The sequence below is a fragment of the Anser cygnoides genome, chromosome 6 (assembly GCF_040182565.1).
Source record: "Anser cygnoides isolate HZ-2024a breed goose chromosome 6, Taihu_goose_T2T_genome, whole genome shotgun sequence".
NCBI lineage: Eukaryota > Metazoa > Chordata > Aves > Anseriformes > Anatidae > Anser > Anser cygnoides.
This window is the reverse complement of record NC_089878.1, coordinates 14,319,908-14,346,629: the sequence shown is the minus strand read 5'-3', so window position 1 is coordinate 14,346,629 and position 26,722 is coordinate 14,319,908. Positions and strand designations below refer to the sequence as shown.

Below are 26,722 nucleotides of genomic sequence, written 5' to 3'. Positions count from 1 at the left end.
AGCAGTTCTACTGTTCGGCAAAAGGAGAGAACCTCATTAGGTCTGCTCACCTATTATAAACAGAAAATCAACTTATCTTTTAGAAAGCTAACATTTTTGCTTCTTTATAATGAACTCCACAGTATGCTATCTGTTGAAAACTGACTGGCATTCATAGCTTCACCATATCTATACAACTTATTAGGTTACTGTTATATACAGGTTTAGTGTTTGCCAATAAGCTTTCCAAGGGATATTTCAGCATGATTTTGGCAGGGAAGACATTGTGTACTTAAGCATAGACCTGCTGCCACAGACCTGACAGCCATTCCAAATGCTCTCTCTCATATCTACAGTCCTCTGTCAAATACAGCACCAGCTATTTACATTATAATTGAGATTGGCACCTATTCAGAAGATACATAGACAATATTATTCTAGAGGAGCTGAACATGTTAATCCTGCAAGGAATTTGATCTTTTCCAAAGAGTAATCTCAGTTGTTCCCAGTTTATGTGCAATTTATGTAGTTAGTAAGAGCGCCAGCACAATAGAACCAATTTTACTGTGGAATTCTTTCTACTCCATGAGCTCCTTTGTAGCATTTACAGATTAGCCTGTGGCTGTCTCTTCTTTATGATGGAAGGTTTACACATTTTCTGGCTGCTAACGGACACACCTGTCTGCACATTTCAGAATGATGATAGCTGCAGTTTCAATGGCACATAGAAATACCAAGTTAGGTATTTTCAGTCTGGCACTTCTAACAGCATCTTCAGTTTTCATTCTGTGCTAGAGTTGATGCTTAACATTTGAAATATATGGTTTGGGACTTTAATCCAAATGTTAGCACCTTAATGTGGAATTAACATTACCATCCTTTTATTTACTGCCCAAAAGCTAATGCTTCCGTGCCAGACCATATTCTGCAGCCTGTTATATCACAGATATCAGAATACCTGTTATATAATCATGATATTTCAGATGGCTGAAATTCTGGCTGAAACAGATGAGCAGAGATATATATCAATATGTCAGCAGATCCAACACTAATATAACACACAGAAAAAACAGTAGTATCATTTGTACACAGAGAAGACTATACTCACACCCTTCAGCAAATACCAAGAGATACAATAAAACTGCAATGGTATTAGAATGGTATTAGAAGATTGAATTATTTTTATGTATACAGTTCACACACACACAAAAAAAATGCTGTGCTGATTTGTGCCTGAGCTGCAAAAAACAAACAGAACACTCCATCTGCTTGATCTCTGTTCGACAGACATTCAGTGCTTCAGGTCTTCAGTAATCTGTTGCCATGATACAGCAGCACTGCACAACTCTGCCTCCTCCTCTTGCCTGTCTCTGGGACTCTGCTGGCTCTTACTCCCTGTTTTCATGGAAGTGTCATAGGCACAGCCCACAACAGGGAATTGTTCAAAGGAAAGAACATATCAGAAGTACTGAGTAATCTCTATTTGCATTCCTACTCGCTGTACTGTCACAAAGTAAAAAGAAAGGCAGGAATCTTCTATCTGACAGAAACAGGAATATCATGAACACTTGAGCATCCCTTCCCGGCCTTACCTCCTCGAGGTAGCTCTGTGTGTAGGTACGCCAAGCCCCTAGTTATAGAATGTGCCAACCGACAAGAGCTCACCCAGTCACTTGTGTGGAGACTCAAATATTTACACAGCGAACCCTAACAAAAATAAAATAAAATAAATACTGAATTAAAATCTTTATCAAGTTGAATAATTAAGTACAAATCTTTAAAAAGGACAGTTTTATTCATTGCTCCTGAAAGGTATAATTCTGCAACTGCTTCTGTGTATACCCAGATATTATAAAACACAAGATTTTCACTAATTTTTAGTGGTGCCATTTGTTTTATGTAAGGAAGTAGAACAGAAAATTCATCATACATTGCATAATAATAGGGGTTGCCTTTAGGAGTAATGACAGTTATAAAACAAAAACAATATATGCATTTCTTGTACTCTTCTGTAGAAGTTCTTTCTCTGAACAACAGAAGGAGAAAGGTACCTGCAAATATAGCAGCCAGGGTGACTAATTATCAGACTTTGAACCATTAGTATTTACAGAAAAACAGAGAACATCCCTGACTTGCATCTCCCCTGCTATCCTATGTTTATTCATTGAAACAACAACAACAACAAAAAAAAGAAGCTTCCAAATAGGAGTGAGTCCACATACACTGAAGAAACAGCAAAAAAGAACATCACATTGTATTTTGTTGTTTTGTTGTTGTTGTTTATTGATTTCTGGTAGAATCTTCAAAGAAAACCAGAAGAAAGGGTGTCAATTGTGACACTGAAATATTCTAGAAACTCAAACAAGAGCCAGATCCTGCAAACTGTAACATCTTTGAGCAGTTTTTTTTGTACAGTCCTCAATAACAATATGCTCAGTTTAAACAAAGCAAACACCCATGCATAAATAACAGTAAGACCAGCCTTCTCTGCACATGTATTATAATGGTTATTTATGACTACTGATGATCCCCTTTTGACTGTTTAAATATTTAATCTCAAAGATGTACCAGTACATGGCATCTTACTATCACAGCTGCAAATAAAAAACACTATTACAAAATCAGTTAAGTGACATTTGATTAAAAAAACAACAATGGGTATTTGCCATTTGAGTGCATTTGGAGTCAACATTCAGGTATGTAACACAGGCACAATTCAGATGGATGTACATAGATACCATAATTTAAAATGACTGAAGCCTTAGAATTTTTTTTTAATCCAACACTAAAACTAAACCCCAGTTATTTACACTCCTTAATATAATTACAAAAATCTTTCAACTTCTCAGATTTAGACTGTATTGAATAAGGAGCCCATAAACAGATAACCTCCTTGGTGAAAACACAGACCAAACATCACTCACACAGGTTTACACAACATTTTTTTTTCATTGCTTAAAATGCTGTCATACCAACTTTGAATACATTTTAGTAACAACATGCTGAAAATCCATCTAGTAATTAATTATAAAGAATTTTACCTTATTTTTTAAAGCTTTAAGAAATACAAGCATACATAAGCTTCTTTTCCCTCTCAGTTTTACCATAGCAACAAACCCCAAATCCAAAATCAGGGGTGCGCAAAAATTCTTGTTACTCCTTGAGGCCTAAATCTTAGGCTTAATCCTCTCTCTACCGAAGTCCACATTTGATAAGGCAAAGTTGTAAAATATGAAATACTGAGATAAAATAGTTTGTCTACATATAAACTTAAGGTAAATGAAGATAGACTGCACAGTTCAAAATATATCCACTTCTGATGTATACTCCTCCCACTTAGTTTTTGGCTCCTGCCTAGCACTAGACTCTTTGGGTTCAGGTATGATTCCTGCTACAGTGCTCATTGCAAAGATTCTCACAGTGCAAAGCTCCAGAGGCTGTGAGCAATTCTGGTATTAGAACATAGTTTCCTCGTTTGCTTTGAACAAATTACTGTGCTATATATACTGTACTTTTTTTTTTCCTCCCCAAAAAAATAAAATCAAGAGATGTAAGGACTGACTGCCAGAAACTTAGGTGCAGTAAAAGATTTTCTTGGTTTTGTGGGTTGAGATTCCAACCCATTCTCATGGAGGCAACAGGACTGTTGTAGTCTAACTGGGAAATAGTGTATAAAGATCTCAAACCAACTTCAAGACCTTTTTGCTCCAAAGTTTTCTAACTGCTATATATTTTTAAGCTGTCTGAGGACTGTGATTTTATGTTCTTAGTGAAGTTCCATATAAAGGACAACCAGGAAAAGTTTTAGTCAAGATAGTGAGAGATTTGTAAATGAGATTATTCTTTTTCAGAGTCATGAGTTACATGTTCAATTGGTGATATTTGTTCTGATTATGGCTTTTGATTAAAATGATGGTTTTGTTCTAACAATCATAAGATTCTACTATGTGTTTTACAACAATTTTTCATTTGTTCTAAAAAGACATGAATGCTTGAATGCGAGGGGCACAATTCTATGACTATTCAGTATTTCGTGCTGTGCCATCCCTTGCAACTTACTCACTGCTTATTCACCAGCCATACCTCACAGTACCATCACAATAGCATGTTGATTAGTCTATACACATATCCTCCCTTTTATTACTTGCTCCCCTACCTTCATCCTTCTGAATGCATTTGGATAATAGTGTGATTTGGTTTAATCTAGTATGTCTCGCTTTCACCCAGGCAACAACAAAAACAATTTTCTGTGTGAAAATGCTCCATTTTGTGTTTTCCTATTTTCAATAAGAGAAGTTTTTCCAGGGAGAATGATATTTTGGATGTGGAGTATTTCACTTGCACATCTTGCATGGGTTGCCCCTTATTGAAATAAGTTTTATGAGTATAGTTTGAATGGTGCCATTCCCTTTTAGTAGGGTTTCCACAGCAGGGTTCCTTCCCTGCTGATAGCTCAGCATACAGCAGAACATCTGCTCACTGAATTAAGACCATACTGTGCATTAATTACACCTGCTGTGCACTTTTTCCAATGACTTCCAAGCCACCAGTGGATTGATTTTAGGCTAATCTTGCTGTTTTTAATACCATATTGGGAAAGAATCTGATAATATGATGTTATAAGCTTCATATGTGCATTTAATCAGATTGTTAACTGATCCTGTTTACAGAAGCAACAAGACAATTTTCAACCAAATTACATTTCAACTAAAAATCATTTAATTCAAGAAACGAGCAAAAACAGATCACCTGTTAAGACAGTTACGTTAAGCCCTCCCAAGAACAGAATACTCACTTGATTTCACTCAACTCAGCTGAAAATAAGCCTACCCTGCCACAGAAGGCCAGAGCCAAAGTGCTTTGCCACTATGCATACAGCATGGACAAGACCATCCTTTTCTGTAGTCATTTCTAGTCTTTGCAATCTCTTCTTAGATGTCCATCTCTTATAAACTGACACAATCAAGCATGTTCTCACTTTAAAATTTTCAATTAAAATGTTCATTCTATATTTGTGAAGTGATAGGTTGTCTTCTTAAACTTGCATATATATTTAGATATTTATATACACAAATGCAATTTAAATTTCAACACAAGCATATACGTAGAACTTGAAACATCTTAAGGAAAAGGCCATCATTACTCCTATTTATGGTTGTTCTGTTTCTTTTTGCTACTTGAATAAGCAGCTTTTGTCCTACTGCCCCCCTAACAAATCAAGCTTCAGCCATCACCTTTGCACACTGGAATAAATACAATGAGTTCACTTACTTGAGACCAAAAAGCTCATTAAAGTATTATTTAACAGAACAGTTAAAAACCTTTTCTACACACAAGGAAAAAATAAATAAATAAAATGTGAAATGTAAATCTTTGCGTTTTCATATATGCAACCCCTCAAACACGTATTTTATGATTTTCTGTGATAAGCAATTCACATTTATGGTGTGCATTTTAAAAATATTTTCATTCTGTGTACTCACACGCACACACTCACACAGTTAGGAACTCAGATCAATGAATTTGAGGATGTAAGCACCCAGTTAGCTAAGAAAATTTGAAGATACAGTCCTTGAAAGTAAGCCTGCTTTCTAAAGAATTCTTCTATATCATCAATATAGGGTACAACAAAATAAATATGGTATTCCCTATAAAGCTTAAAAAAGGTAACAGGATCCCTTATGTTTCATTGTACTCAAAAAAAAAAAAACACCCTGCCATTTACAGCTACTAAGTGAGGTTATAAGTACCATAATAGAGGTGTAATGTTTTAATACTAAGTAGTTTTAAGTGTATTAATTTATTTTTAAGCAAAATAACTCTTCAAATACTGTCCTCGATTATTCCACAGTTGATTTAAAAAAATGAACTATAACCAAAAGCAAAATATTACAACCAAGAATTTAAGACTACATTTTAAGACTACATTTGATAGTAGTAACTGAGAAACCTTAAAGGGTATTACAGTAAGCCACACTAAGGTTCATTAAAATTGTAACTTATATGGATTATTTTCACATTACACCAGGCAAAGGTTACTACTGTGCAAGAAGAACTCAAAATTATTGGCCAATACTGAAGTGCATCCTTTTTATGTGGCTATTCTTAGGAATCTAAACTACTCCAATTGATTTCTTTGAAACACTTACATTGGGATAATATTCCATCACCAATAAATACTCCATACGCCCGTCTGCAGTGAATCTCTCATCTCCCACAATGAAGCGGGCAATGTTGTCATGTTCCATCAGTGGAATCCTGTAAATGTTCCTCTCATTGACAAAGTTCTGACGATTAGCAAAAGAAAATACTTTCACAGCAACTGGGCGTTCATCTAGGGAGCCTTTATACACTGCTCCATATCGTCCCCGGCCAATCAACTGCAAAAAAATCACATAATTAGTTCACTAAGTAATAAACAAAGGCAAAATCAAAGTTTTAACTCTACAACAATATATGCCAACCTTTATAATGAATTACACTGTTAAAATAGTGAATATTTTGTATTGAAAATCAGAATTAGAATACTGTCATAAAAGTTATTTTGGAGCTGAAAACCCTAGCATAAGCCTGCTTAGATCTATGTTACTACATTGATCTATAGTCTGAACACCTAATAAATAAATCGTAATCTATTCAGCAGCTTCATATGGGATATCAATAAAATCAATAAGCTTTATGCTGAAAAAGCTCTTTAATTAAACTTTTGACTACTAAACATTTATAGCTTTTATGTGATCAATTTTAATTAACTCCAGAGATCGCAGGCATTAAGCTACATATTTTAGGTTTAGGGTAACTTTACAAGCCGTACATTTTAGGTTAATAATGACAATATATGCATTTGCAGTGCAAGATAGATACCAAAAGAAGTAAACAGGTTTTAGCAGAAAGAAATAACCAATTCGCTGCTACCTGTGAATCTTTATTCTAGCCTCCACTGTTAGTCTTCACAGAAAAGCCTTTTCCATCTCCATGGCAACTGAAGAAAGATGTGATCTCTGCTCTAAATCAGAACACTGGACCACCCTCATGAAGAGTCCTAGTTTCTAAACCTCAAAACATTCTAACTACATAAGAATTTAAGAATCTATTGAATTCAAATCGTTTACAGGCACATCTAAATGTGAAACAAGCATCTTTTTACTTTTTAAAATGCTTACAAATGGAGTAGGAGGGGAAAGCAGAAGGCATTATAAAGTAATGATTTTAAAGATGATAAAATTATCTAACAGGAAAGTTTTCTAAACTAAAGCATCATTTAACAGGCAGGACTTTCCATTCTTCAGACTAGGCAGAGTCCTCAATGTGGATTGCAAAGTGACAGTAAATCACCTCAAGGTACAAATACAGAATATATTCTACCCACAGAGACACAAAAAGCAAACAAAGGTGAAGAGAGTTTGTCCTGCAATACCCTATGACTGGAGGTGAGGTGGCAACTCCTAGGATTTGAGAAAAAGGACAGAAGATCCTGTAGATCTCTCCATCAACAAAATTGCTGCTTTCTCCAAGACGACTGTATATCAATATAAGTAATTTCATCTGTGGCTTTGCCACACTTCTACAATATGTACCTTTGTACTCTTGTAAACTCTACCTCAAGTACTTTTTGTTGGCAGAGGGCACCCAAATTTCTTTGCAAGTTAGTCTGCTTTCCCTGTTTGCCCAGAGCACACCACAGTGAGGACTACATGTCTGCAGCCTGCATCTGTAGCTGTAATTTCTAATGGGCAACAAGAAAAAAAAGCATCACTCGATTTCTTTCAGTCATTCTATTGATTTATTTTTAGCTAAAAAGCTTTTAAAAATTCCATGCAAGTTCTACCACGTATAACAATTGAAAGCATAAAATTCTGCAGGTTTCTGGTGATACATATAACACCAAGCTCAGTGGAAAGTTCTGGTTGGCCTCTAGTTGCCATGGAAATACAGAGTACCTCACTGTGAATAATGACAATACGTAAAAGCACTACTATTGAAATATATGGCCCTATCTGCAGTCAGTTCTGTGCTCCAATAGTGTTACCAAAGCTTTGCCAATTACTACCGTAGGATATTGTACTTAAAACAGTGTCAAGCAAAAAGAAGGATTTTTGATGCAATGCTGAAATACAGCACATTCCAACTCCCCTTGCATCCGTTACCTTCCACGGTTTAATATTTTCTTTTTAAGGTAGAATGTGTTGCAGCTAATACCAACAATATTGCTACCAAAGCCAGGCAAAACATAATTGCTGTAACTCTCTATTTCTTGATTTTAAACTGTGATTTAGAAGAAAAGATTACAGAAGTGCACTGAAACATTTATTGCTGTAACTATAGGTGAGAAGTGATATGACCACAAGTCTTTCACTGAATAAAAATGAAGATTAAGAAACAAGTTGAACATGTACCTCCAATAATTTTAGATTGTCCAGATCCAAAGAGGGCTCTGATGCTGCTGCCTCCATCATGTTCATACTGTGCAAACCTTGTTTACGGTCTCCTGTATGGAAAGGGGTGGGAAGGGAATCAGGCAGTTTGAGGATGGGTTTGGGTTTTTTTGGCCATATTACAAGCAAAAGTAAAACTTACCTGGGACTTGGTAGAAACACATAATGTGGACATAACAAATAAGAAGGAATCCTCTAAACTTTTCTGAGTCAGTAAGATCAGTAGTGAAGGTGCTGGTAACTACAGACATAAGGCTACCTGCTACACACGTTTTGATAATTGAATGTCATTGTCAGTAAGTGTAAAGCATGTTTACAGCTTCACTTAAGCTGTCTATGTTGAGTGGAGGATTTGTCGAAGAAAAATGAGCCTCAAAATGCCAACTTAGAGAAATTATTATAAATCTCTCTGAACCGTTATGAAAGGGATATCATAAAATGTCAAAGAGGAGAAAGAAGCATTACATACAAACATGTAATAGGGACTGGGAGAGAAGACAAGACAAATAAAATTTTGAGAAACAGTCAAAAGAACAATATAAAAAAATAGGATCATCAAACACTACCTGCAAGCATTCTGTATCCAAAGAACAGAGCAGCAATCAAAACAGCTAGTACAGAGACAGATGCAAGGGCAATAACTATCGTCTCATCTCGATGAAAAGAATGAGAAGAATCTGAAAGAAAACACAATGAAAACTCTTTAATTGTAAATTTGAAAAAGTCAGGGCTATAAAACATGTAATTGTTACTACAGCAATGAGAAAAAAAATTGTACTTGTACTAAACTACTTTTCCTCCTAAAATCTATGGGAGCTGATCAGCTCAAACACAGCTGAATGCACATTCATTTGCAGCTTTCCCCAATCTTTCATTGCCAACACACAGAAAAAGGCACCAAAACCCGAAAGCAAGTCGTCTTTTTGTCTAGGTAAGTTCAGCACAGCCATTCAAAGCCAAACTGATAGAGTCTTGCTTTGCTATCAGTGTCTTAATCAAGTTTCCTGTTTTGAATCAGCCTTGTAACCTTAACCCCACACCTGAATGAAAGTCTATAAAAGTAAAGATAGAAAGTAAAGAGTTAAAGTTAAAGTTAAAGTTAAAGTTAGAGTTAGAGTACAGTTAAAGTTAGAGTAAGTCAAAGTTAGAGTAAGTCAGAGTAAGTCAAAGTCAGAGTAAAGTTAAAGTTAGAGTAAAGCTTGAGTAAAGCTAGAGTAAAGCTAGAGTTAGAGCAATGTTGGAGTAACACTAGAGCAACATTGATGTAACGCTGGAGTAACATTGGAGCAAAGGTAGAGTTAAAGGTAGGGTTAGAGTAAAGGTAATGGTAAAGTTAGAGTTGAAGTTAGAAATAAAGTTAGAATAAAGTTAAAGTTAGAGTAAGAGTAAATGTAGAGTAAAGGTAGAGTTAGAGTAAAGGTAGAGTAAAGGTAAAGGTAGAGTTAGGGTAAAGTTAAAGGTAAAGTTAGAACTAGAGTTAGAGCTAGAGTGAAGTTAGAGTAATGTTGGAGTAACATTAGAGCAACATCGGAGTAATGTTGGAGCAACACTGGAGCAAAGGTAGAGTTAGAGTAAAGGTAGGGTTAGAGTAAAGTTAGAGTTGAAGTTAGAGATAAAGTTAAAGTTACTATAACTTTCGTCTAACTTTAAGAGTAAATGTAGAGTAAAGGTAGAGTTAGAATAAAGGTAGAGTAAATATAGAGTTAGAGTAAAGTTAAAGTTAGAGTACCAGTAGAGTTAAAGGTAGAGCTAGAGTAAAGTTAGAGTTAGAGTTAAAGTTAGCGTTAAAGTTAGAGTGAAGTTAGAGTTGGAGTAAAGTTAGAGTTCAGGTTGGAGTAAGAATAAAGGTAGAGTTAAAGTTAGAGATAAAGTAAAGTTAGAGTAAAGTTAAAGTTAGAATAAAGTTAAAGTCAGAGTAAAGGTAAAGGTAGAGTAAAGTTAAAGTTAGAGTAAAGGTAAAGGTAGAGTTTGAGTAAAGTCAGAGTAAAGTTAAAGTTAGAGTTAAAGTTAGAGTAAAGCTAGAGTAAAGTTAGAGCTAGAGTTAGAGCTAGAGTGAAGTTAGAGTTAGAGTAACGTTGGCGTAACATTGGAGCAACACTAGGGCATCATTGGTGTGTCGCTGGAGTAATATTGGAGCAATGTTAGAGCAAAGGTAGAGTTAGAGTAAAGGTAGGGTTTGAGTAAAGGAGAGCAAAGGTAAAGTTAAGAGTTGAAGTTAGAGATAAAGTTAGAATAAAGTTAGAGTAAAGTTAGAGTAAGACTAAATGTAGAGTGTAGAGTAAAGGTAGAGTTAAAGGTAGAGTTAGAGTAAAGGTAGAGTTAAAGGTAGAGTTAGAGTAAAGGTAGAGTTAAAGTTAGAGCTAGAGTTAGAGCTAGAGTAAAGTTAGAGTGAAGTTAGAGTAACGTTGGAGCAACATTGGAGTAACATTGGAGCAACGGTAGAGGTAGAGTAAAGGTAGAGTAAAGGTAAAGAGAGTTGAAGTTAGAGATAAAGCTAAAGTTGAAGTTAGAGATAAAGCTAAAGTTAGGAGAAAGATATAGTAAGAGTAAATGTAGAGTAAAGGTAGGGTAAAGTTAGGGTAAAGTTAGGGTTCGGGTTGGAGCAAAGTTGGAGCAAAGCTGGAGCAAAGCTGGAGCAAAGTTAAAGTTAGAGTTCGGTTGGAGTAAAGTTGAAGTTGGAGCAAAGTTGGAGCAAAGTTGGAGTTTGGGTTGGAGTAAAGTTAAAATTAGAGTAAAGTTAGAGTTCGGGTTGGAGTAAAGTTGGAGATAAAGTTAGACATAAAGTTAAAAGTTAGGGTAAAGCCAGAGTTCGGGTTGGAGTAAAGTTGGAGTAAAGTTAGAGTTCGGGTTGGAGTAAAGTTGGAGATAAAGTTGGAGATAAAGTTAAAGTTAGGGTAAAGTCAGAGATCGGGTTGGAGTAAAGTTGGAGTAAAGTTAGAGTTCGGGTTGGAGTAAAGTTAAAGTTACAGTTCAGGTTGGAGTAAAGTTAGAGTTTGGGTTGGAGTAAAGTTAGAGTAAAGTCAGAGTTCGGGTTGGAGCAAAGTTGGAGCAAAGTTAAAGTTAGAGTTCGGTTGGAGTAAAGTTAGAGTAAAGTTGGAACAAAGTTGGAGTAAAGTTGGAGTAAAGTCAGAGTTCAGGTTGGAGTAAAGTTGGAGATAAAGTTGGAGATAAAGTCAGAGTTCAGGTTGGAGTAAAGTTACAGTAAAGTTCGAGTTCGGGTTGGAGCAAAGTTGGAGCAAAGTTGGAGCACGGGTTGGAGTAAAGTTGGAGTAAAGTTGGAGATAAAGTTGGAGATAAAGTTGGAGATAAAGTTAGGGCAAAGTTAGGGTAAAGTCAGAGTTCGGGTTGCAGCAAAGTTGGAGTAAAGTTAGAGGTCGGGTTGGAGCAAAGTTAGAGTTCGGTTGGAGTAAAGTTAGAGTAACATTGGAACAAAGTTGGAGTAAAGTTGGAGTAAAGTTGGAGTTCAGGTTGGAGTAAAGTTGGAGATAAAGTTAGGGTAAAGTTAGGGTAAAGTCAGAGTTCGGGTTGCAGTAAAGTTGGAGTAAATGTAGAGTTCGGGTTGCAGCAAAGTTAGAGTTCGGTTGGATTAAAGTTAGAGTAAAGTTGGAACAAAGCTGGAGTAAAGTCAGAGTTCAGCTTGGAGTAAAGTTGGAGTAAAGTTGGAGTAAAGTTGGAGTAAAGTTGGAGATAAAGTTGGAGATAAAGTTGGAGATAAAGTTGGAGATAAAGTTGGAGATAAAGTTGGAGATAAAGTTGGAGATAAAGTTGGAGATAAAGTTGGAGATAAAGTTGGAGATAAAGTTGGAGATAAAGTCAGAGTTCGGGTTGGAGTAAAGTTAGAGTTCAGGTTGGAGTAAAGTTACAGTAACGTTAGAGTTCGGGTTGGAGTAAAGTTGGAGTAAAGTAAGAGTAAAGTCAGAACTCGGGTTGGAGTAAGAGTAAAGGTAGAGTTAAAGTTAGAAAAAAGTTAAAGCTAGAGTAAATGTAGAGTAAATGTAAAGTAGAGTAAAAGTAAAGGGAGTCAGAGTAAAGGTAGAGTTAGAGTTCAGGTTGGAGAAAGAGTAAAGGTAGAGTTAAAGTTAGAAAAAAGTTAGAGTAAATGTAGAGTAAAGGTAAGATTAGAGTAAAAGTAAAGGGAGTTAAAGTTAGAGATAAAGTTAGAGATAAAGTTAGGGTAAAGTTAGGGTAAAGTTAGGGTAAAGTTAGGGTAAAGTTAGGGTAAAGTTAGGGTAAAGTTAGGGTAAAGTTAGGGTAAAGCTACGGTAAAGCTACGGTAAAGCTACGGTAAAGCTACGGTAAAGCTAGAGTTCGGGTAGGAGCAAAGTTGGAGCAAAGTTAAAGTTAGAGTTCGGTTGGAGTAAAGTTGGAGCAAAGTTGGAGCAAAGTTGGAGTACAGTTAAAATTAGAGTAAAGTTAGAGTTCGGATTGGAGTAAAGTTGGAGATAAAGTTGGAGATAAAGTTAGGATAAAGTTAGAGTTCGGGTTGGCGTAAAGTTGGAGTAAAGTTACAGTAAAGTTAGAGTTCGGGTTGGAGTAAAGTTAGGGTAAAGTTAGAGTTCGGGTTGGAGATAAAGTTGGAGATAAAGTTGGAGATAAAGTTGGAGATAAAGTTAGAGTTCGGGTTGGCGTAAAGTTGGAGTAAAGTTACAGTAAAGTAAGAGTTCGGGTAAAGTTAGGGTAAAGTTAGAGTTCGGGTTGGAGATAAAGTTGGAGATAAAGTTGGAGATACAGTTAAGAGTTCGGGTTGGAGTAAAGTTAGAGTAAATTTAGAGTTCAGGTTGGAGTAAAGTTGGAGATAAAGTTGGAAATAAAGTTAGAGATAAAGTTAGGGTAAAGTCAGAGATCGGGTTGGAGTAAAGTTGGAGTAAAGTTAGAGTTCAGGTTGGAGTAAAGTTAAAGTTACAGTTCAGGTTGGAGTAAAGTTACAGTAAAGTTAGAGTTTGGGTTGGAGTAAAGTTAGAGTAAAGTTAGAGTTCGGGTTGGAGCAAAGTTGGAGCAAAGTTAGAGTTCGGTTGGAGTAAAGTTGGAACAAAGTTGGAGTAAAGTTGGAGTAAAGTCAGAGTTCGGGTTGGAGCAAAGTTGGAGCAAAGTTAAAGTTAGAGTTCGGTTGGAGTAAAGTTAAAGTTGGAACAAAGTTGGAGTAAAGTTGGAGTAAAGTCAGAGTTCAGGTTGGAGTAAAGTTGGAGATAAAGTTGGAGATAAAGTTGGAGATAAAGTTGGAGATAAAGTTGGAGATAAAGTCAGAGTTCGGGTTGGAGTAAAGTTAGAGTTCAGGTTGGAGTAAAGTTACAGTAAAGTTAGAGTTCGGGTTGGAGTAAAGTTGGAGATAAAGTTAGACATAAAGTTAGGGTAAAGTTAGGGTAAAGCCAGAGTTCGGGTTGGAGTAAAGTTGGAGTAAAGTTAGAGTTCGGGTTGGAGTAAAGTTGGAGATAAAGTTGGAGATAAAGTTAAAGTTAGGGTAAAGTCAGAGATCGGGTTGGAGTAAAGTTGGAGTAAAGTTAGAGTTCGGGTTGGAGTAAAGTTAAAGTTACAGTTCAGGTTGGAGTAAAGTTAGAGTTTGGGTTGGAGTAAAGTTAGAGTAAAGTCAGAGTTCGGGTTGGAGCAAAGTTGGAGCAAAGTTAAAGTTAGAGTTCGGTTGGAGTAAAGTTAGAGTAAAGTTGGAACAAAGTTGGAGTAAAGTTGGAGTAAAGTCAGAGTTCAGGTTGGAGTAAAGTTGGAGATAAAGTTGGAGATAAAGTTGGAGATAAAGTTGGAGATAAAGTTGGAGATAAAGTTGGAGATAAAGTCAGAGTTCGGGTTGGAGTAAAGTTAGAGTTCAGGTTGGAGTAAAGTTACAGTAAAGTTAGAGTTCGGGTTGGAGTAAAGTTGGAGTAAAGTCAGAGTAAAGTCAGAGATCGGGTTGGAGTAAGAATAAAGGTAGAGTTAAAGTTAGAATAAAGTTAAAGCTAGAGTAAACGTAGAGTAAATGTAAGGTTAGAGTAAAAGTAAAGGGAGTCAGAGTAAAGTTAGAGTTAGAGTTTGGGTTGGAGAAAGAGTAAAGGTAGAGTTAAAGTTAGAATAAAGTTAGAGTAAATGTAGAGTAAAGGTAAGATTAGAGTAAAAGTAAAGGGAGTTAAAGCTAGAGGTAAAGTTAGAGGTAAAGCTCGGGTAAAGTTCGGGTAAAGTTCGAGTTCGGGTTGGAGCAAAGTTGGAGCAAAGTTAGAGTACGGTTGGAGTAAAGTTAGAGTAAAGTTGGAACAAAGTTGGAGCAAAGTTGGAGCACGGGTTGGAGCACGGGTTGGAGTAAAGTTGGAGATAAAGTTAGGGTAAAGTTAGGGTAAAGTCAGAGTTCGGGTTGCAGCAAAGTTGGAGTAAATGTAGAGTTTGGGTTGCAGCAAAGTTAGAGTTCGGTTGGATTAAAGTTAGAGTAAAGTTGGAACAAAGTTGGAGTAAAGTCAGAGTTCAGGTTGGAGTAAAGTTAGAGTTCAGGTTGGAGTAAAGTTACAGTAACGTTAGAGTTCGGGTTGGAGTAAAGTTGGAGTAAAGTAAGAGTAAAGGCAGAGCTCGGGTTGGAGTAAGAGTAAAGGTAGAGTTAAAGTTAGAAAAAAGTTAAAGCTAGAGTAAACGTAGAGTAAATGTAAAGTTAGAGTAAAAGTAAAGGGAGTCAGAGTAAAGGTAGAGTTAGAGTTCAGGTTGGAGAAAGAGTAAAGGTAGAGTTAAAGTTAGAATAAAGTTAGAGTAAATGTAGAGTAAAGGTAATATTAGAGTAAAAGTAAAGGGAGTTAAAGTTAGAGATAAAGTTAAAGTTAGAGATACAGTTAGAGTAAAGTTAGGGTAAAGTTAGGGTAAAGCTACGGTAAAGTTAGAGTAAAGTTAGAGTTCGGGTAGGAGCAAAGTTGGAGCAAAGTTAAAGTTAGAGTTCGGTCGGAGTAAAGTTGGAGCACAGTTGGAGCAAAGTTGGAGCAAAGTTGGAGTACAGTTAAAATTAGAGTAAAGTTAGAGTTCGGGTTGGAGTAAAGTTGGAGATAAAGTTGGAGATAAAGTTGGAGATAAAGTTAGGATAAAGTTAGAGTTCGGGTTGGTGTAAAGTTGGAGTAAAGTTACAGTAAAGTTAGAGTTCAGGTTGGAGTAAAGTTAGAGTAAAGTTAGAGTTCGAGTTGGAGCAAAGTTGAAGTTAAGTTTGAAGTTAGAGTTTGGTTGGAGTAAAGTTGGAACAAAGTTGGAGTAAAGTTGGAGTAAAGTTGGAGTTCGGGTTGGAGCAAAGTTAAAATAAGAGTAAAGTTTGAGCTCGGGTTGGAGTAAAGTTGGAGATAAAGTTGGAGATAAAGTTAGGGTAAAGTTAGAGTTCGGGTAGGAGTAAAGTTGGAGCAAAGTTAGAGATAAAGTTAGAGTTCGTGTTGGGGTAAATATGGAGTAAAGATGGAGTAAAGATGGTGTAAAGATGGAGTTCGGGTTGGAGTAAAGTCAGAGTAAGAGTTTGGGTTGGAGTAAAGTCAGAGTAAGAGTTCAGGTTGGAGTAAGAGTAAAGGTAGAGGTAAAGTTAGAATAAAGTTAAGGCTAGAATAAATGTAGAGTAAAGGTAAGGTTAGAGTAAAAGTAAAGGGAATTAAAGTTAGAGATAAAGTTGAGATAAAGTTAGTTAGGGTAAAGTTAGGGTAAAGTTAGGGTAAAGTTAGGGTAAAGTTAGGGTAAAGTTAGGGTAAAGTTAGGGTAAAGTTAGGGTAAAGTTAGGGTAAAGTTAGGGTAAAGTTAGGGTTGGAAAGCAAAGTTGGAGCAAAGTTGGAGCACAGTTAAAGTTAGAGTTCGGTTGGAGTAAAGTTAAAGTTGGAGCAAAGTTGGAGCAAAGTTGGAGCAAAGTTGGAGCAAAGTTGGAGCAAAGTTGGAGCAAAGTTGGAGCAAAGTTGGAAGTTCGGGTTGGAGTAAAGTCAGAATAAAGTTGGAGTAAAGTCAGAGTAAAGTCAGAGATCGGGTTGGAGTAAGAGTAAAGGTAGAGTTAAAGTTAGAATAAAGTTAAAGCTAGAGTAAACGTAGAGTACATGTAAGGTTAGAGTAAAAGTAAAGGGAGTCAGAGTAAAGTTAGAGTTAGGGTTGGAGAAAGAGTAAAGGTAGAGTTAAAGTTAGAAAAAAGTTAGAGTAAATGTAGAGTAAAGGTAAGATTAGAGTAAAAGTAAAGGAAGGTAAAGTTAGAGGTAAAGTTAGAGGTAAAGTTAAAGGTAAAGTTAGAGGTAAAGTTCGGGTAAAGTTCAGGTAAAGTTCGGGTTCAAAGTTGGAGCAAAGTTGGAGCAAAGTTGGAGTTCGGGTTGGAGTAAAGTTTTAAGATAGAGTTCGGTTGGAGTAAAGTTAGAGTAAAGTTAGAACAAAGTTGGAGCAAAGTTCGGAGCAAAGTTGGAGTAAAGGGTTGGAGTGGAGTAAAATTAAAGTTAGAGTTCGGGTTGGAGTAAAGTTGGAGATAAAGTTAGACATAAAGTTAGGGTAAAGCCAGAGTTCGGGTTGGAGTAAAGTTGGAGATAAAGTTAGAGAGATAAAGTTAGAGATAGAGATAAAGTTAAAGATAAAGTTAGAGTTCGGGTTGGAGTAAAGTTGGAGTAAAGTTAGAGTAACGTTAGAGTTTGGGTTGGAGTAAAGTTAGAGTAAAGTTAGATTTCGGGTTGGAGTAAAGTCAGAGTAAAGTCAGAGTTAGAGTTCGGGTTGGAGTAAGAGTAAAGGTAGAGTTAAAGTTAGAATAAAATTAAAGCTAGAGTAAATGTAGAGTAAAGGTAAGATTAGAGTAAAAGTAAAGGGAATTAGAGACAGACAAAGAGACAGACAAAGAGACAAAGAGACAAAGAGACAGACAGAGACAGAGTTAGAGACAGAGTTAGAGCAAAGAGTTCAGGTTGGAGCAAAGTTGGAGTTCAGGTTGGAGCAAAGTTAAAGTGAAAAGTTAAAGTTAGAGTAAAGTTAAAGTTAGAGTAAAGTTAAAGTTAGAGTAAAGTTAAAGTTAGAGTAAAGTTAGCTTAAGAGATAAAAAGTTAGAAAGTTAGAGTAAAGTTAGAGTAAAGTTAGAGTAAAGTTAGAGTAAAGTTAGAGTAAAGTTAGAGTAAAGTTAGAGTAAAGTTAGAGTAAAGTTAGAGTAAAGTTAGAGTAAGTTAGAGTAGAGTTAGAGTAGAGTTAGAGTAGAGTTAGAGTAAAGTTAGAGTAAAGTTAGAGTAGAGTTAGAGTAAAGTTAGAGTAGAGTTAGAGTAGAGTTAGAGTAGAGTTAGAGTAAAGTTAGAGTAAAGTTAGAGTAAAGTTAGAGTAAAGTTAGAGTAGAGTTAGAGTAGAGTTAGAGTAAAGTTAGAGTAAAGTTAGAGTAAAGTTAGAGTAAAGTTAGAGTAGAGTTAGAGTAAAGTTAGAGTAAAGTTAGAGTAAAGTTAGAGTAAAGTTAGAGTAAAGTTAGAGTAAAGTTAGAGTTAGAGTAAGAGATAAAAAGTTAGCATAAATGTAGGGTTAGAGTAAAAGTAAAGGTAGTTAGAGTAAAGTTAAAGTCAGAGTAAAAAGAGTAAAATTAAAGTTAGAGTAAATGTAAAGTAAAGGTAGGGTTAGAGTTAGAGTAAAGGTAGTTAGAGTTAAAGGTAGAGTTAGAGTCAAGGTAGAGTTAGAGTTGGAGTAAGGGTAAAGGTAGAGTTAGAGATACAGTTAGAGATAGGTCAGAGTAAGGTCAAGTTAGGGTCAGAGTAAGGTTTAAAGTATAATTTGGTGGTAATGCTGCGATGTGATGAATAATGTTTCCTATTTGTATTTCAAAATTTTTTTTAAATTGTGTCAGTGCTTGGATCATTTTTAATATGATTCTCTTTACTTAATTCACAAAGACAGACAAACTGTACAATATCAGACAACCTGAAACAACAATGGAAAACTGAAAATTAAATAAGTAGTTTCACTGAGTTGGTTTTTTTTTTTAATCAAATATGATTTTTGCCAAAATATATCTCTCTATTTTTTTTGTTCTTGTTGGGGAAGGGGGGGGGGGAGTGTTCATGAAAAAAAAATCATTAGTGTCTTAAATGGTTAGCCTGGTGCTATTCCCCCTGAGACCCCAGTCTTGCTTCTTTCAGGCACATAAAAATTCAGCCACTTTAATATAGAAATTCATTACTGCAGATTGAATCACTGGAATGTGGCATTACAAGACCTGGCTTTAAAGCCAAGTTTGGGAACTATGTTTAAACTTGTCATATATTGCTAAAAGTACTCCTTAAAAGACTGTAATGAGACCTAGCTATTCTAAATCCATGAAATATATAATGATACAAGGCTTAAACATTGGGTAAATTTTTAGATGAGACTGAATTAAAATTTATCCCAGTCTACACTAGCTGAATAAACAGACAAATTCAATCTGCTTGAACCGCTTTTAAGAGAAATTAAACATGATTCATTTATTCAAATTCCCAGTGTGGACAGACATCAAAGAAACAGATAAGAAGAGAAAAGTTTAAAAGGCATCACCTTCTATTCTTATGAAACTGTAATGGTAAGTGGAAATACTAAAAAGCTGGTTAAAAAAAAAAAACAGGGAGTTTCACATTTGAGAAGCACCTGAAAAATTACCCATCAAAAATAACACACACTTCATATCTGATAAATCCTTTAAATAAGAGAGAGTTCATGGTAATCATGACACCATCAAATTTAAAGTTGTTCTGTCAAAAGAAATGCCATCACTATCAGTTTTGGTAAAATAGAGTTTCACTAAGAAAATAAACTATTGCCACAGAGCACTATACTGTGCAATAATAGGTGGGACTTCTGTTGTGTGGAGATTAAAAAATAAAAGTTATAATTGTTATCTAAATTATGAATTCAAAGTATGTACATTTATAGACATTATATATATTTTAAAAGCACAACATCATAAAGGGACCTTATGTTATAACAAAGCAGTATGAAATACTATTACAGTGTAAGAAGATGAATAATTGCTGGCATGGAAATTCTAATTTTGACTTTTCTATTTTTTTTGTGAATTGAATTGCTTAATCATAATTTATATTTTCTTGGCTTATCTTTATATATATATGTTACATATATATATGTATGTATATATATAAATATATATATATTTGTGTCAGCTAGGCCTTTGATGCCTAGCACCATCTCAGCATTAAGAAAATGTAGGTTTTGAGGGGCTGAGCTTTTTGCTGTAACATCAGCTGTATTTTGCTTGACCACACAATTAGTGTGTAGCCATTCACAACCTTCCCATTGCCATACATACAGTAACCGTTTCCATAATTCTTTGCCAAATGTTATTTAATGCCCAAACCTGATTGTTCTAGTATAGCTATTCTTACATTCAAAGGGTTAGCAACACATCTCTGTCCACTCTGGTATCATTCTGTCACCTTTCTCCCTTCTGGAACAGGATTTTGCTGTTCCTCTGCTCCTGGCATGGCCCAGGGCAAGGGCACCCTGAGCTGCACTGGTTACTCAGCAGGTCTGTCCCTACTGGCACACTTGCTTTCTCCTGTTAGAAGCGTGTGAACAGTTGGATTATGCAGGCCTGACAGCTACCAAAAAAAAATCCCAAATAAAGTTTTGTGGAGATAAGCAGTAGAAAAACACAGATAAAAAGGATCATTGCATTCTCATTCCTTGATGGACCATTCCATCGAGAGGCTTTTTATCTGTAGTGGTACCTGTGCATCCACCAAATATCTGCAAAGAACTTTCCTGGCACCCAACAGATAAAAAAATATATATAAGGAGACTTGCTTCTTAACAAATCTTAAACTGGCTTATCTTGAGCCATTGCAATCATTTTAAAACAATGTTGTCAACTGTTCCAATAGTCCAAGTCATTCCTACAGTATGAATTACCATCATCACACTGTTAAGCAACTTTTATAAATAGATACTAATTTCTTAACAAGGGTAACTGAACATTTCAATAGAGTGGTAAAACGCATCTCAAGTTAATATGGATGGGTAAAGCACTGCTTATGATTTCCCATCATTTATCAGCAAGGACTATTTTACTGCCTGATATTTACTTATATATATATGGGAACTGACTTTAAAGATGTATAACTACTGTTCAGCAATCTGATTTGATCTTTTGGGATCATCATCAATATTTGTGTATTTCTTCAGTGGCAAATACAAACAGAAGAGACTACATAAACTGTGTGACACTACCTTGAAATCTCAAACTGGATTTCAGACTTTCACTATATTTCACAAATTTCAGGCTGGGACTTCAGATTTTCACTATATAGCATGAAAAAGCAATAGCATAAACTCATAGAAAGACATGCTGAGAGGATTAGCTGCAGTCTCTAGGAAAACTAGTGATTAAAGAGTTCATTACTGAGCCAAATTCTAGCGACACTTGTACACAAAAGGTATCAGCAAAGTTTCTTCAAGTTCATGTTACTGTAACTGAAAGGAGGTTAGCCCATTTGCTTCTTTCACTCTGAGCTTTTAATTATATTTTTTTTCCTGTAGAGATAAAGAAAAAAAAAAACACTTTACTTCAGCTTCCCAATGTAAAACAGATTTAGTTGAAACATAAAAGCAAAATCAACAAAAGCTGTTACAAGGCCCAAAACACCCTAAGAGCCCACCTGTTAGGCTGTTTGGGTGGGAAAGAGAGAACAGTGCTCCCAGAGCTACTGACTCTTCCAGCAGCCGGTTAAAGAAATGAGGTATAACCAATGCCCATGCCATTTAGAAGGCGTCCAGCACATACACAGTTCTGTATTGAAGCCGCTAATTTCTACCACTACTTCAGACATAATATTCTTCTTAAGTCCACCAACTCCATCATAAAAGAATATCACTACAAATATCAAGAGGAAAGACAGGGAGAAGGAGAGGGAGAAAGAGAAGCCACAACTCATTAAAATAGAGATGACCTCCTCCTGGCTGGGGAGCAGCTGGTAACCTGCAAAGCACGGCTCCCAGCAGCGTGCTGACCTCGTCATCAGTACTGAGCTTGTACTCCTGTTCCAAAACCCGAGTACAACAGACGCTATGTAGGAAGATAATTTCGTCAAAGGCACACACAAATAACTGAGAATGCATTTCAGAGCAAACTGTGCGGGCTAACACTTCTAGTACTTGGTTAGAAGCAGGTCATCTGGCTGAACCTGGCCCTGCACTTCTGTTGCTCCCTACAGGCACTTTTACCACAGTAGGCATTTCTCTTTCTCCTCTAAGGCATCTCTGCCATAATAGTTGCCAAACACTTGTACAGTATCTTTGGTAATTTTTTTAAAATTAAGCTTCCATATTGCCACCCGCAAATTTTTCTACTGCTGTTTTCTTAGCTTTCCTCAGAAATGAGGCAGAAAGAAAAATGCTGATGGTGCTAATGACATCATGAGGAATAATATTTTTCCTTCAATTAACTTGCCACTAGAAACATAAGTTTGTAATATTAATTCACACAGAAGTATTCCAATCTGTTTCTATGCTTGAAGAAGCTTCTTCTTTTATTTCTCTGTAATTTAATTTTCAAAAATGAAAGTCTTTCGCATGCTTCCTATTTCTATATTGAAAAAATTAGCATTTATCCTATTACCATGGAACATTTTGAGAAATCAAAGGAAACCGGTTCAAAAATAGGTAATCATGGCCAATGTCAAAAGAGCCTGTAAACATTACAGAACTCTTCCCTAGGAGCCAGAAAGAGGATGCAGGATTCCAGTATCTTCCCTTTCCATCAGCAAACACTGAAACGTTCAGACAATTCCTCCCTTAAGGCCCTCGCCCACAGTGCATCTTCCCTCCAGATGAAGCATCAGCTCCCCACCGCTATCAATGTTCATGTCAGTTCAAGTGCCAAAGTCCATGCTGTGAAGGTAAAACATTCCAGCCAGGCAGATGGACCGGTGGGAACCCACACAGAATTTTCACATTTTCCACTTCACTATGCATCAGATTGTTGCCTGTAATACTATTATTAAAATTGCAAGGTATAGAGTGGGAAATCAGAAGCAGAAAGGATAGTATCCTGCTTATAGCAAGTAAAAACTGTCTTGAAACCTCTTCTCTACCGCTATGCAAAGCTGCTTCAGCATGACAGCCTAAGAGCTCACTGTTTTGTCACTGCCTGCAAGGTGTTCATCCTCTGGGCACCAAACCTGGGACGCTGAAGAGATCACTGTTATGATAAGCAATCAAGAAAGCTATGAGAACAGACAGAGAGCATTAGCAATGTTCAAAAACTAGGAATCCCATGGGGAAATATTTGATTGTGTAATTAAAGGCTGTATCACAACATAAACACACAGGAGGGGATGGTCTTAGAACCAGGAAAGCAATTATATTGTTTCCTTATCTTTTAAACATTTGAATATGAAACCTTAGCCTTTGAAATGTCTCAGTGTTAAAGATATACACACACTCTATATGCATGTATATATATATACATATATATACACACACACATGTATAAATATGTAATATGAAAACAATCCTGAATATCTACAGACATTTGTATTCTAAAAACAGTATTTTGGAAGTAAGTGGTGGCCACATAATAAAGGACATTTGCACATAAATTTACACCAGAGCTCTGTATTGCTATTAAAGCTTTTCATTCCATTTTTAAAAATTATCTGCCTACTTTTCAAGTAAATGACTCACAGCTGTGTATCTGTCACACAGCAGTAAATAATTCTAGAAAATGTGTGTGTTGAAGTTTAGATAAGTATTGTGTAACAACATGTTAGAAAATCACTACAATTATTCTATATAATGAAAACCAGTTTTTAAAAATTTACCTATGTTCCCACGGAATTTCTGGTATCAACATGCTGCAGAAGCCAAATAGTCTTACAGTTGGCAAATACACAAAAAAATAATATTTAAATTGCCATACCACCAAGTAACTAATAATGATAGTCTCCAACAAATAAAGAGAACACCATCCTTTAACCTTCACAGCACAACAGTAACATCAGATTCTTCAAAACAACTACAGCTGTATGGACTCTGATCAAAGTCAGTAAAATTACACAGGGACTCAAAGATCTGCCCATACAGATCACTTTAAAAAGAAGCAGAGTCTTAACGCCATCCTACAACTATTTCTTTGATGTGATAGATTCAATATGTTCATTGCCAATCTGTTACAGAAGTTGCTTTTCTATTATGGAATCTTAATGATATGGAGGATGAGATCAGAAGCATGAGGGAAACTTTACATTTAAATCATAAACACCATGCAAGATGGAAGGATGAAGCGTGTGGGCAATATGGCCTTCAGCTGCAGATGACTGCAAATATGCTGTGCAAAGTGGAAAAGGGACTTAGCAAGTATAATTAATTCTACTTGCTTTTAAAGTCACGTTTCTTCTCACAGTGGTCATGTACTACTTTCATGACAGCAAGGTCTCAGTCCCTTGAAAAAATATACAATTATCAATGCTTCAAATATCAAGGTAATCCATAGATTACAATTTTATTATATTTGCTGCCTGGTTAATAACAACATGGTGAGTATGATTTATTTTCCAGTTTCTTCATTAAAAAGAGGGGAGGGGTACATTTACTTAAATGATTTTTTTTTTTGCTTTAAATACTTTGAGGCTCCTTACAAAACATCTGTGCACAATATACAAACAACAATCTGTCTATCTACTCTGTCTACACACAACTTATATCAAACATGTCCTATGACTCTTCCACATAGTGTAAAATAACTGCTTGGCACTTGCTGTATTCCAGCTGTTCATGCCAGGCAAACCAAAACACTTAGCTGATTCTTTTCTTCCGTCCACTTTTCTGGATGACAATCTATATTTCTTTCCAACCAATTGACCGCTACCTCATTCCTGATGCATCGTCCTGAAACATGAGAGCTCAGTCTTCAGCATGCTTGAGGAAGCGACAAGAATGTCTCCAATATAAACAATATAACAAAAATTACTCAAATTATTTTAAATGAATCTTAAATTCAATAATCTCAGGAAAAAAAAAAGTGAAAGAAGAGAATTAAGTAGAGAGCTTGTAAGAAAGAAACATACGTTATCACTCTTTCAAATTTCACAGGCATAGGTAGTTTTTTTATACATTAAAACAAGAATCCCAATCACACAGTCTTCTACGCTGATCTAACTAAATGCATTTAAACCCACATCTTTAGCTAAGCTGGTACTACAAGGCTGGAATAGCTTAAAGTTATTCTCTACAAACCTCTACGATGAACTCCAGCAGGAGCTATTTCTACTTTTCCATAAAAACCTATGGACAGCTGAGGATAGTGAAAGGAAAGAAAGTACCATTTCCTGAACTTTTTTCCCCAAAAACTTTTGCCATTCACCTAAACTTTTATACGTGCACTCTTTAAAACCACCACTATCTTAATTCAGTTTTAGGAACATGTACATTTGAAGCGAGCACTTGGCAAGTTATTAATAAAATTAAAATCCATGTCAAAATAATGTAATAACATGATACAATGTAAAATGTAAACACCTGATAGCAATCAGTGTGACCACCATCAATACTCAAACAAAAGTTCAGGTAAGGAACACCATTTGACATCCATTTTTTGCAAGCATCTGAATACACAATAACTGAGGTTAGCAAGGAAACTTCTATGGAATAGGATCGAGCATACAGAGCTGGCACAGATGAGAAGCACAATGGGAACAGTATTTTTTGTGAGAGATGGTGCGACATTCCTTAACAAAACAATCCTGCCAAGCAGTAACCCTAAGGCAATTTTGTTTCATAACTAGAAATGGATGTTTTTTCCCTTGACTTGAGAGAAAATCCTTGGCTTCTATTCCACTGAAAAGCTTAGGTGGAGCAGAAAGTTTGCACTATTTCCACTCATCCCTGTATTTGAAAACAAAAACAAAAAACATGAAAGCAGTCACCAATATTTTTCTCCTTTGCATTTAGCATCACCCTATTTGACTGATTTTATATTTTTATATAAAATCATACATATATATTGTTATGAAGTGCCCTTTATGACACCTTACCATGATTTTCTCCATATCTGCAAGATTAACAGTTTTATCCCTTTTTCCCAGATGAACAGAATCTCACATTATCTCATAGACACATGGAACTTGGGCTCTAACAGAGCACCATATTCCCAAAAGACCTGCAGGAACATCCCGACCTGGTAACAATGCATGACAGATCCCCCTCTGCTGCTCAGAGAATGCCTGAAAACATAAACTTCACAGCCCAAACTGTATTTTTTTTCCACAGCATGCTCCAGAAGAATCCTGGTACAGCTAGAAGTTGGGCAGATCTGTGTTTGAAAACCTGCTGTCAGAAACTACAAGTTGGATTTGAGCTCTCTGGGCTTTTTCTTGAAGAGGGCTCCCTCTGTCCCTGTGCCCGAGCAGTCAGAGAGGTGGAAACCCTTCCCAAGCCTCTGTCCTTCTCCAGGGAAGCAACTGTTAGCAAGCACCTGAGCTGGATCCAGGCTTCGTGCATTAGATTCACCTTTTTAGTTTGTTTTGAAAACTGAAGGCTGCACTGATACATGAAATTTAAAAATGAAGCTTGTGTGGTAATTTATTTGGCAGAGAAGTGGGTTATGCAATCCCTAACGGCTCTTCCTTTGATGAGTAGATACAGAGACATGAATTAGTAGCCTGTCACATTTCTGGAGAAATAACTCCTGAGTAGATAAAAACCCAACCCAACTTCTCTTTCTGCCTTTTCTTCTGTGATTTCAGGCATTTTCAGTGTCATTTCTAACACTACTGAATAGCCCCTTAGAATCACGACGTATATATAATTAACAGCAATTCAAAGTCAAAACCAAATTTAGATTATCTTACTGAAGTTCCCTAGACATAGCTAAACATTTAGTTACCTCAGAGAGAAAAAGAAATACCTGGCTTCTTTAAGCAAACTGCACTTGAGTAGACCTGAGCCTTGCTTTCATGCTTAACTGAAAGCACTTGTACACTCAACCACAAACCAGGAACATCTTCCACATCAAAATAAAATAGCCAGGAATTCTTATTATTTTTTAACAGAAAGGATGAAAAAAACATTTACATTATCCCCTTATATTGATCTTGGACCCACAGGTCTTCCTCCTTATTATACCAAATGGTAACACTAGCTTTAACGTAATGGCACTTGTCCAGTGTCTGCAATAGCACTGGAACAAAAAAAATCCATGTGCTGCCACAGAGAAAAACGAGTACTTCATAAAGTCTCTTTAAAGTTATTTTAAGTTATTTCAAATCCAGCTGGCTCAATAGCTAAATATTTCATATTCATAATATTCCCAGACATATTGCAACACTAAAAATATAGCACAAAAATGACATCAAAACACTAAAATGCCTATTTTCATACAGGCATGCAAACAAAACCCC

General features: G+C 36.0%; 1 protein-coding gene across 1 annotated transcript in view; it reads right to left on the bottom strand.

The window, feature by feature from the left end:
* Positions 1-26,722, bottom strand: part of BMPR2 (bone morphogenetic protein receptor type 2) — a 114,971-nt gene that overhangs the window by 16,920 nt on the left and 71,329 nt on the right. The window contains exons 4-7 of the mRNA XM_013171715.3: positions 8,981-9,091; positions 8,376-8,467; positions 6,129-6,359; positions 1,572-1,686 (exon numbers count right to left, since the gene is read on the bottom strand). Coding sequence (XP_013027169.1) covers positions 1,572-1,686; positions 6,129-6,359; positions 8,376-8,467; positions 8,981-9,091 — 549 coding nt within the window. The remainder of the gene's footprint in view (positions 1-1,571; positions 1,687-6,128; positions 6,360-8,375; positions 8,468-8,980; positions 9,092-26,722) is intronic.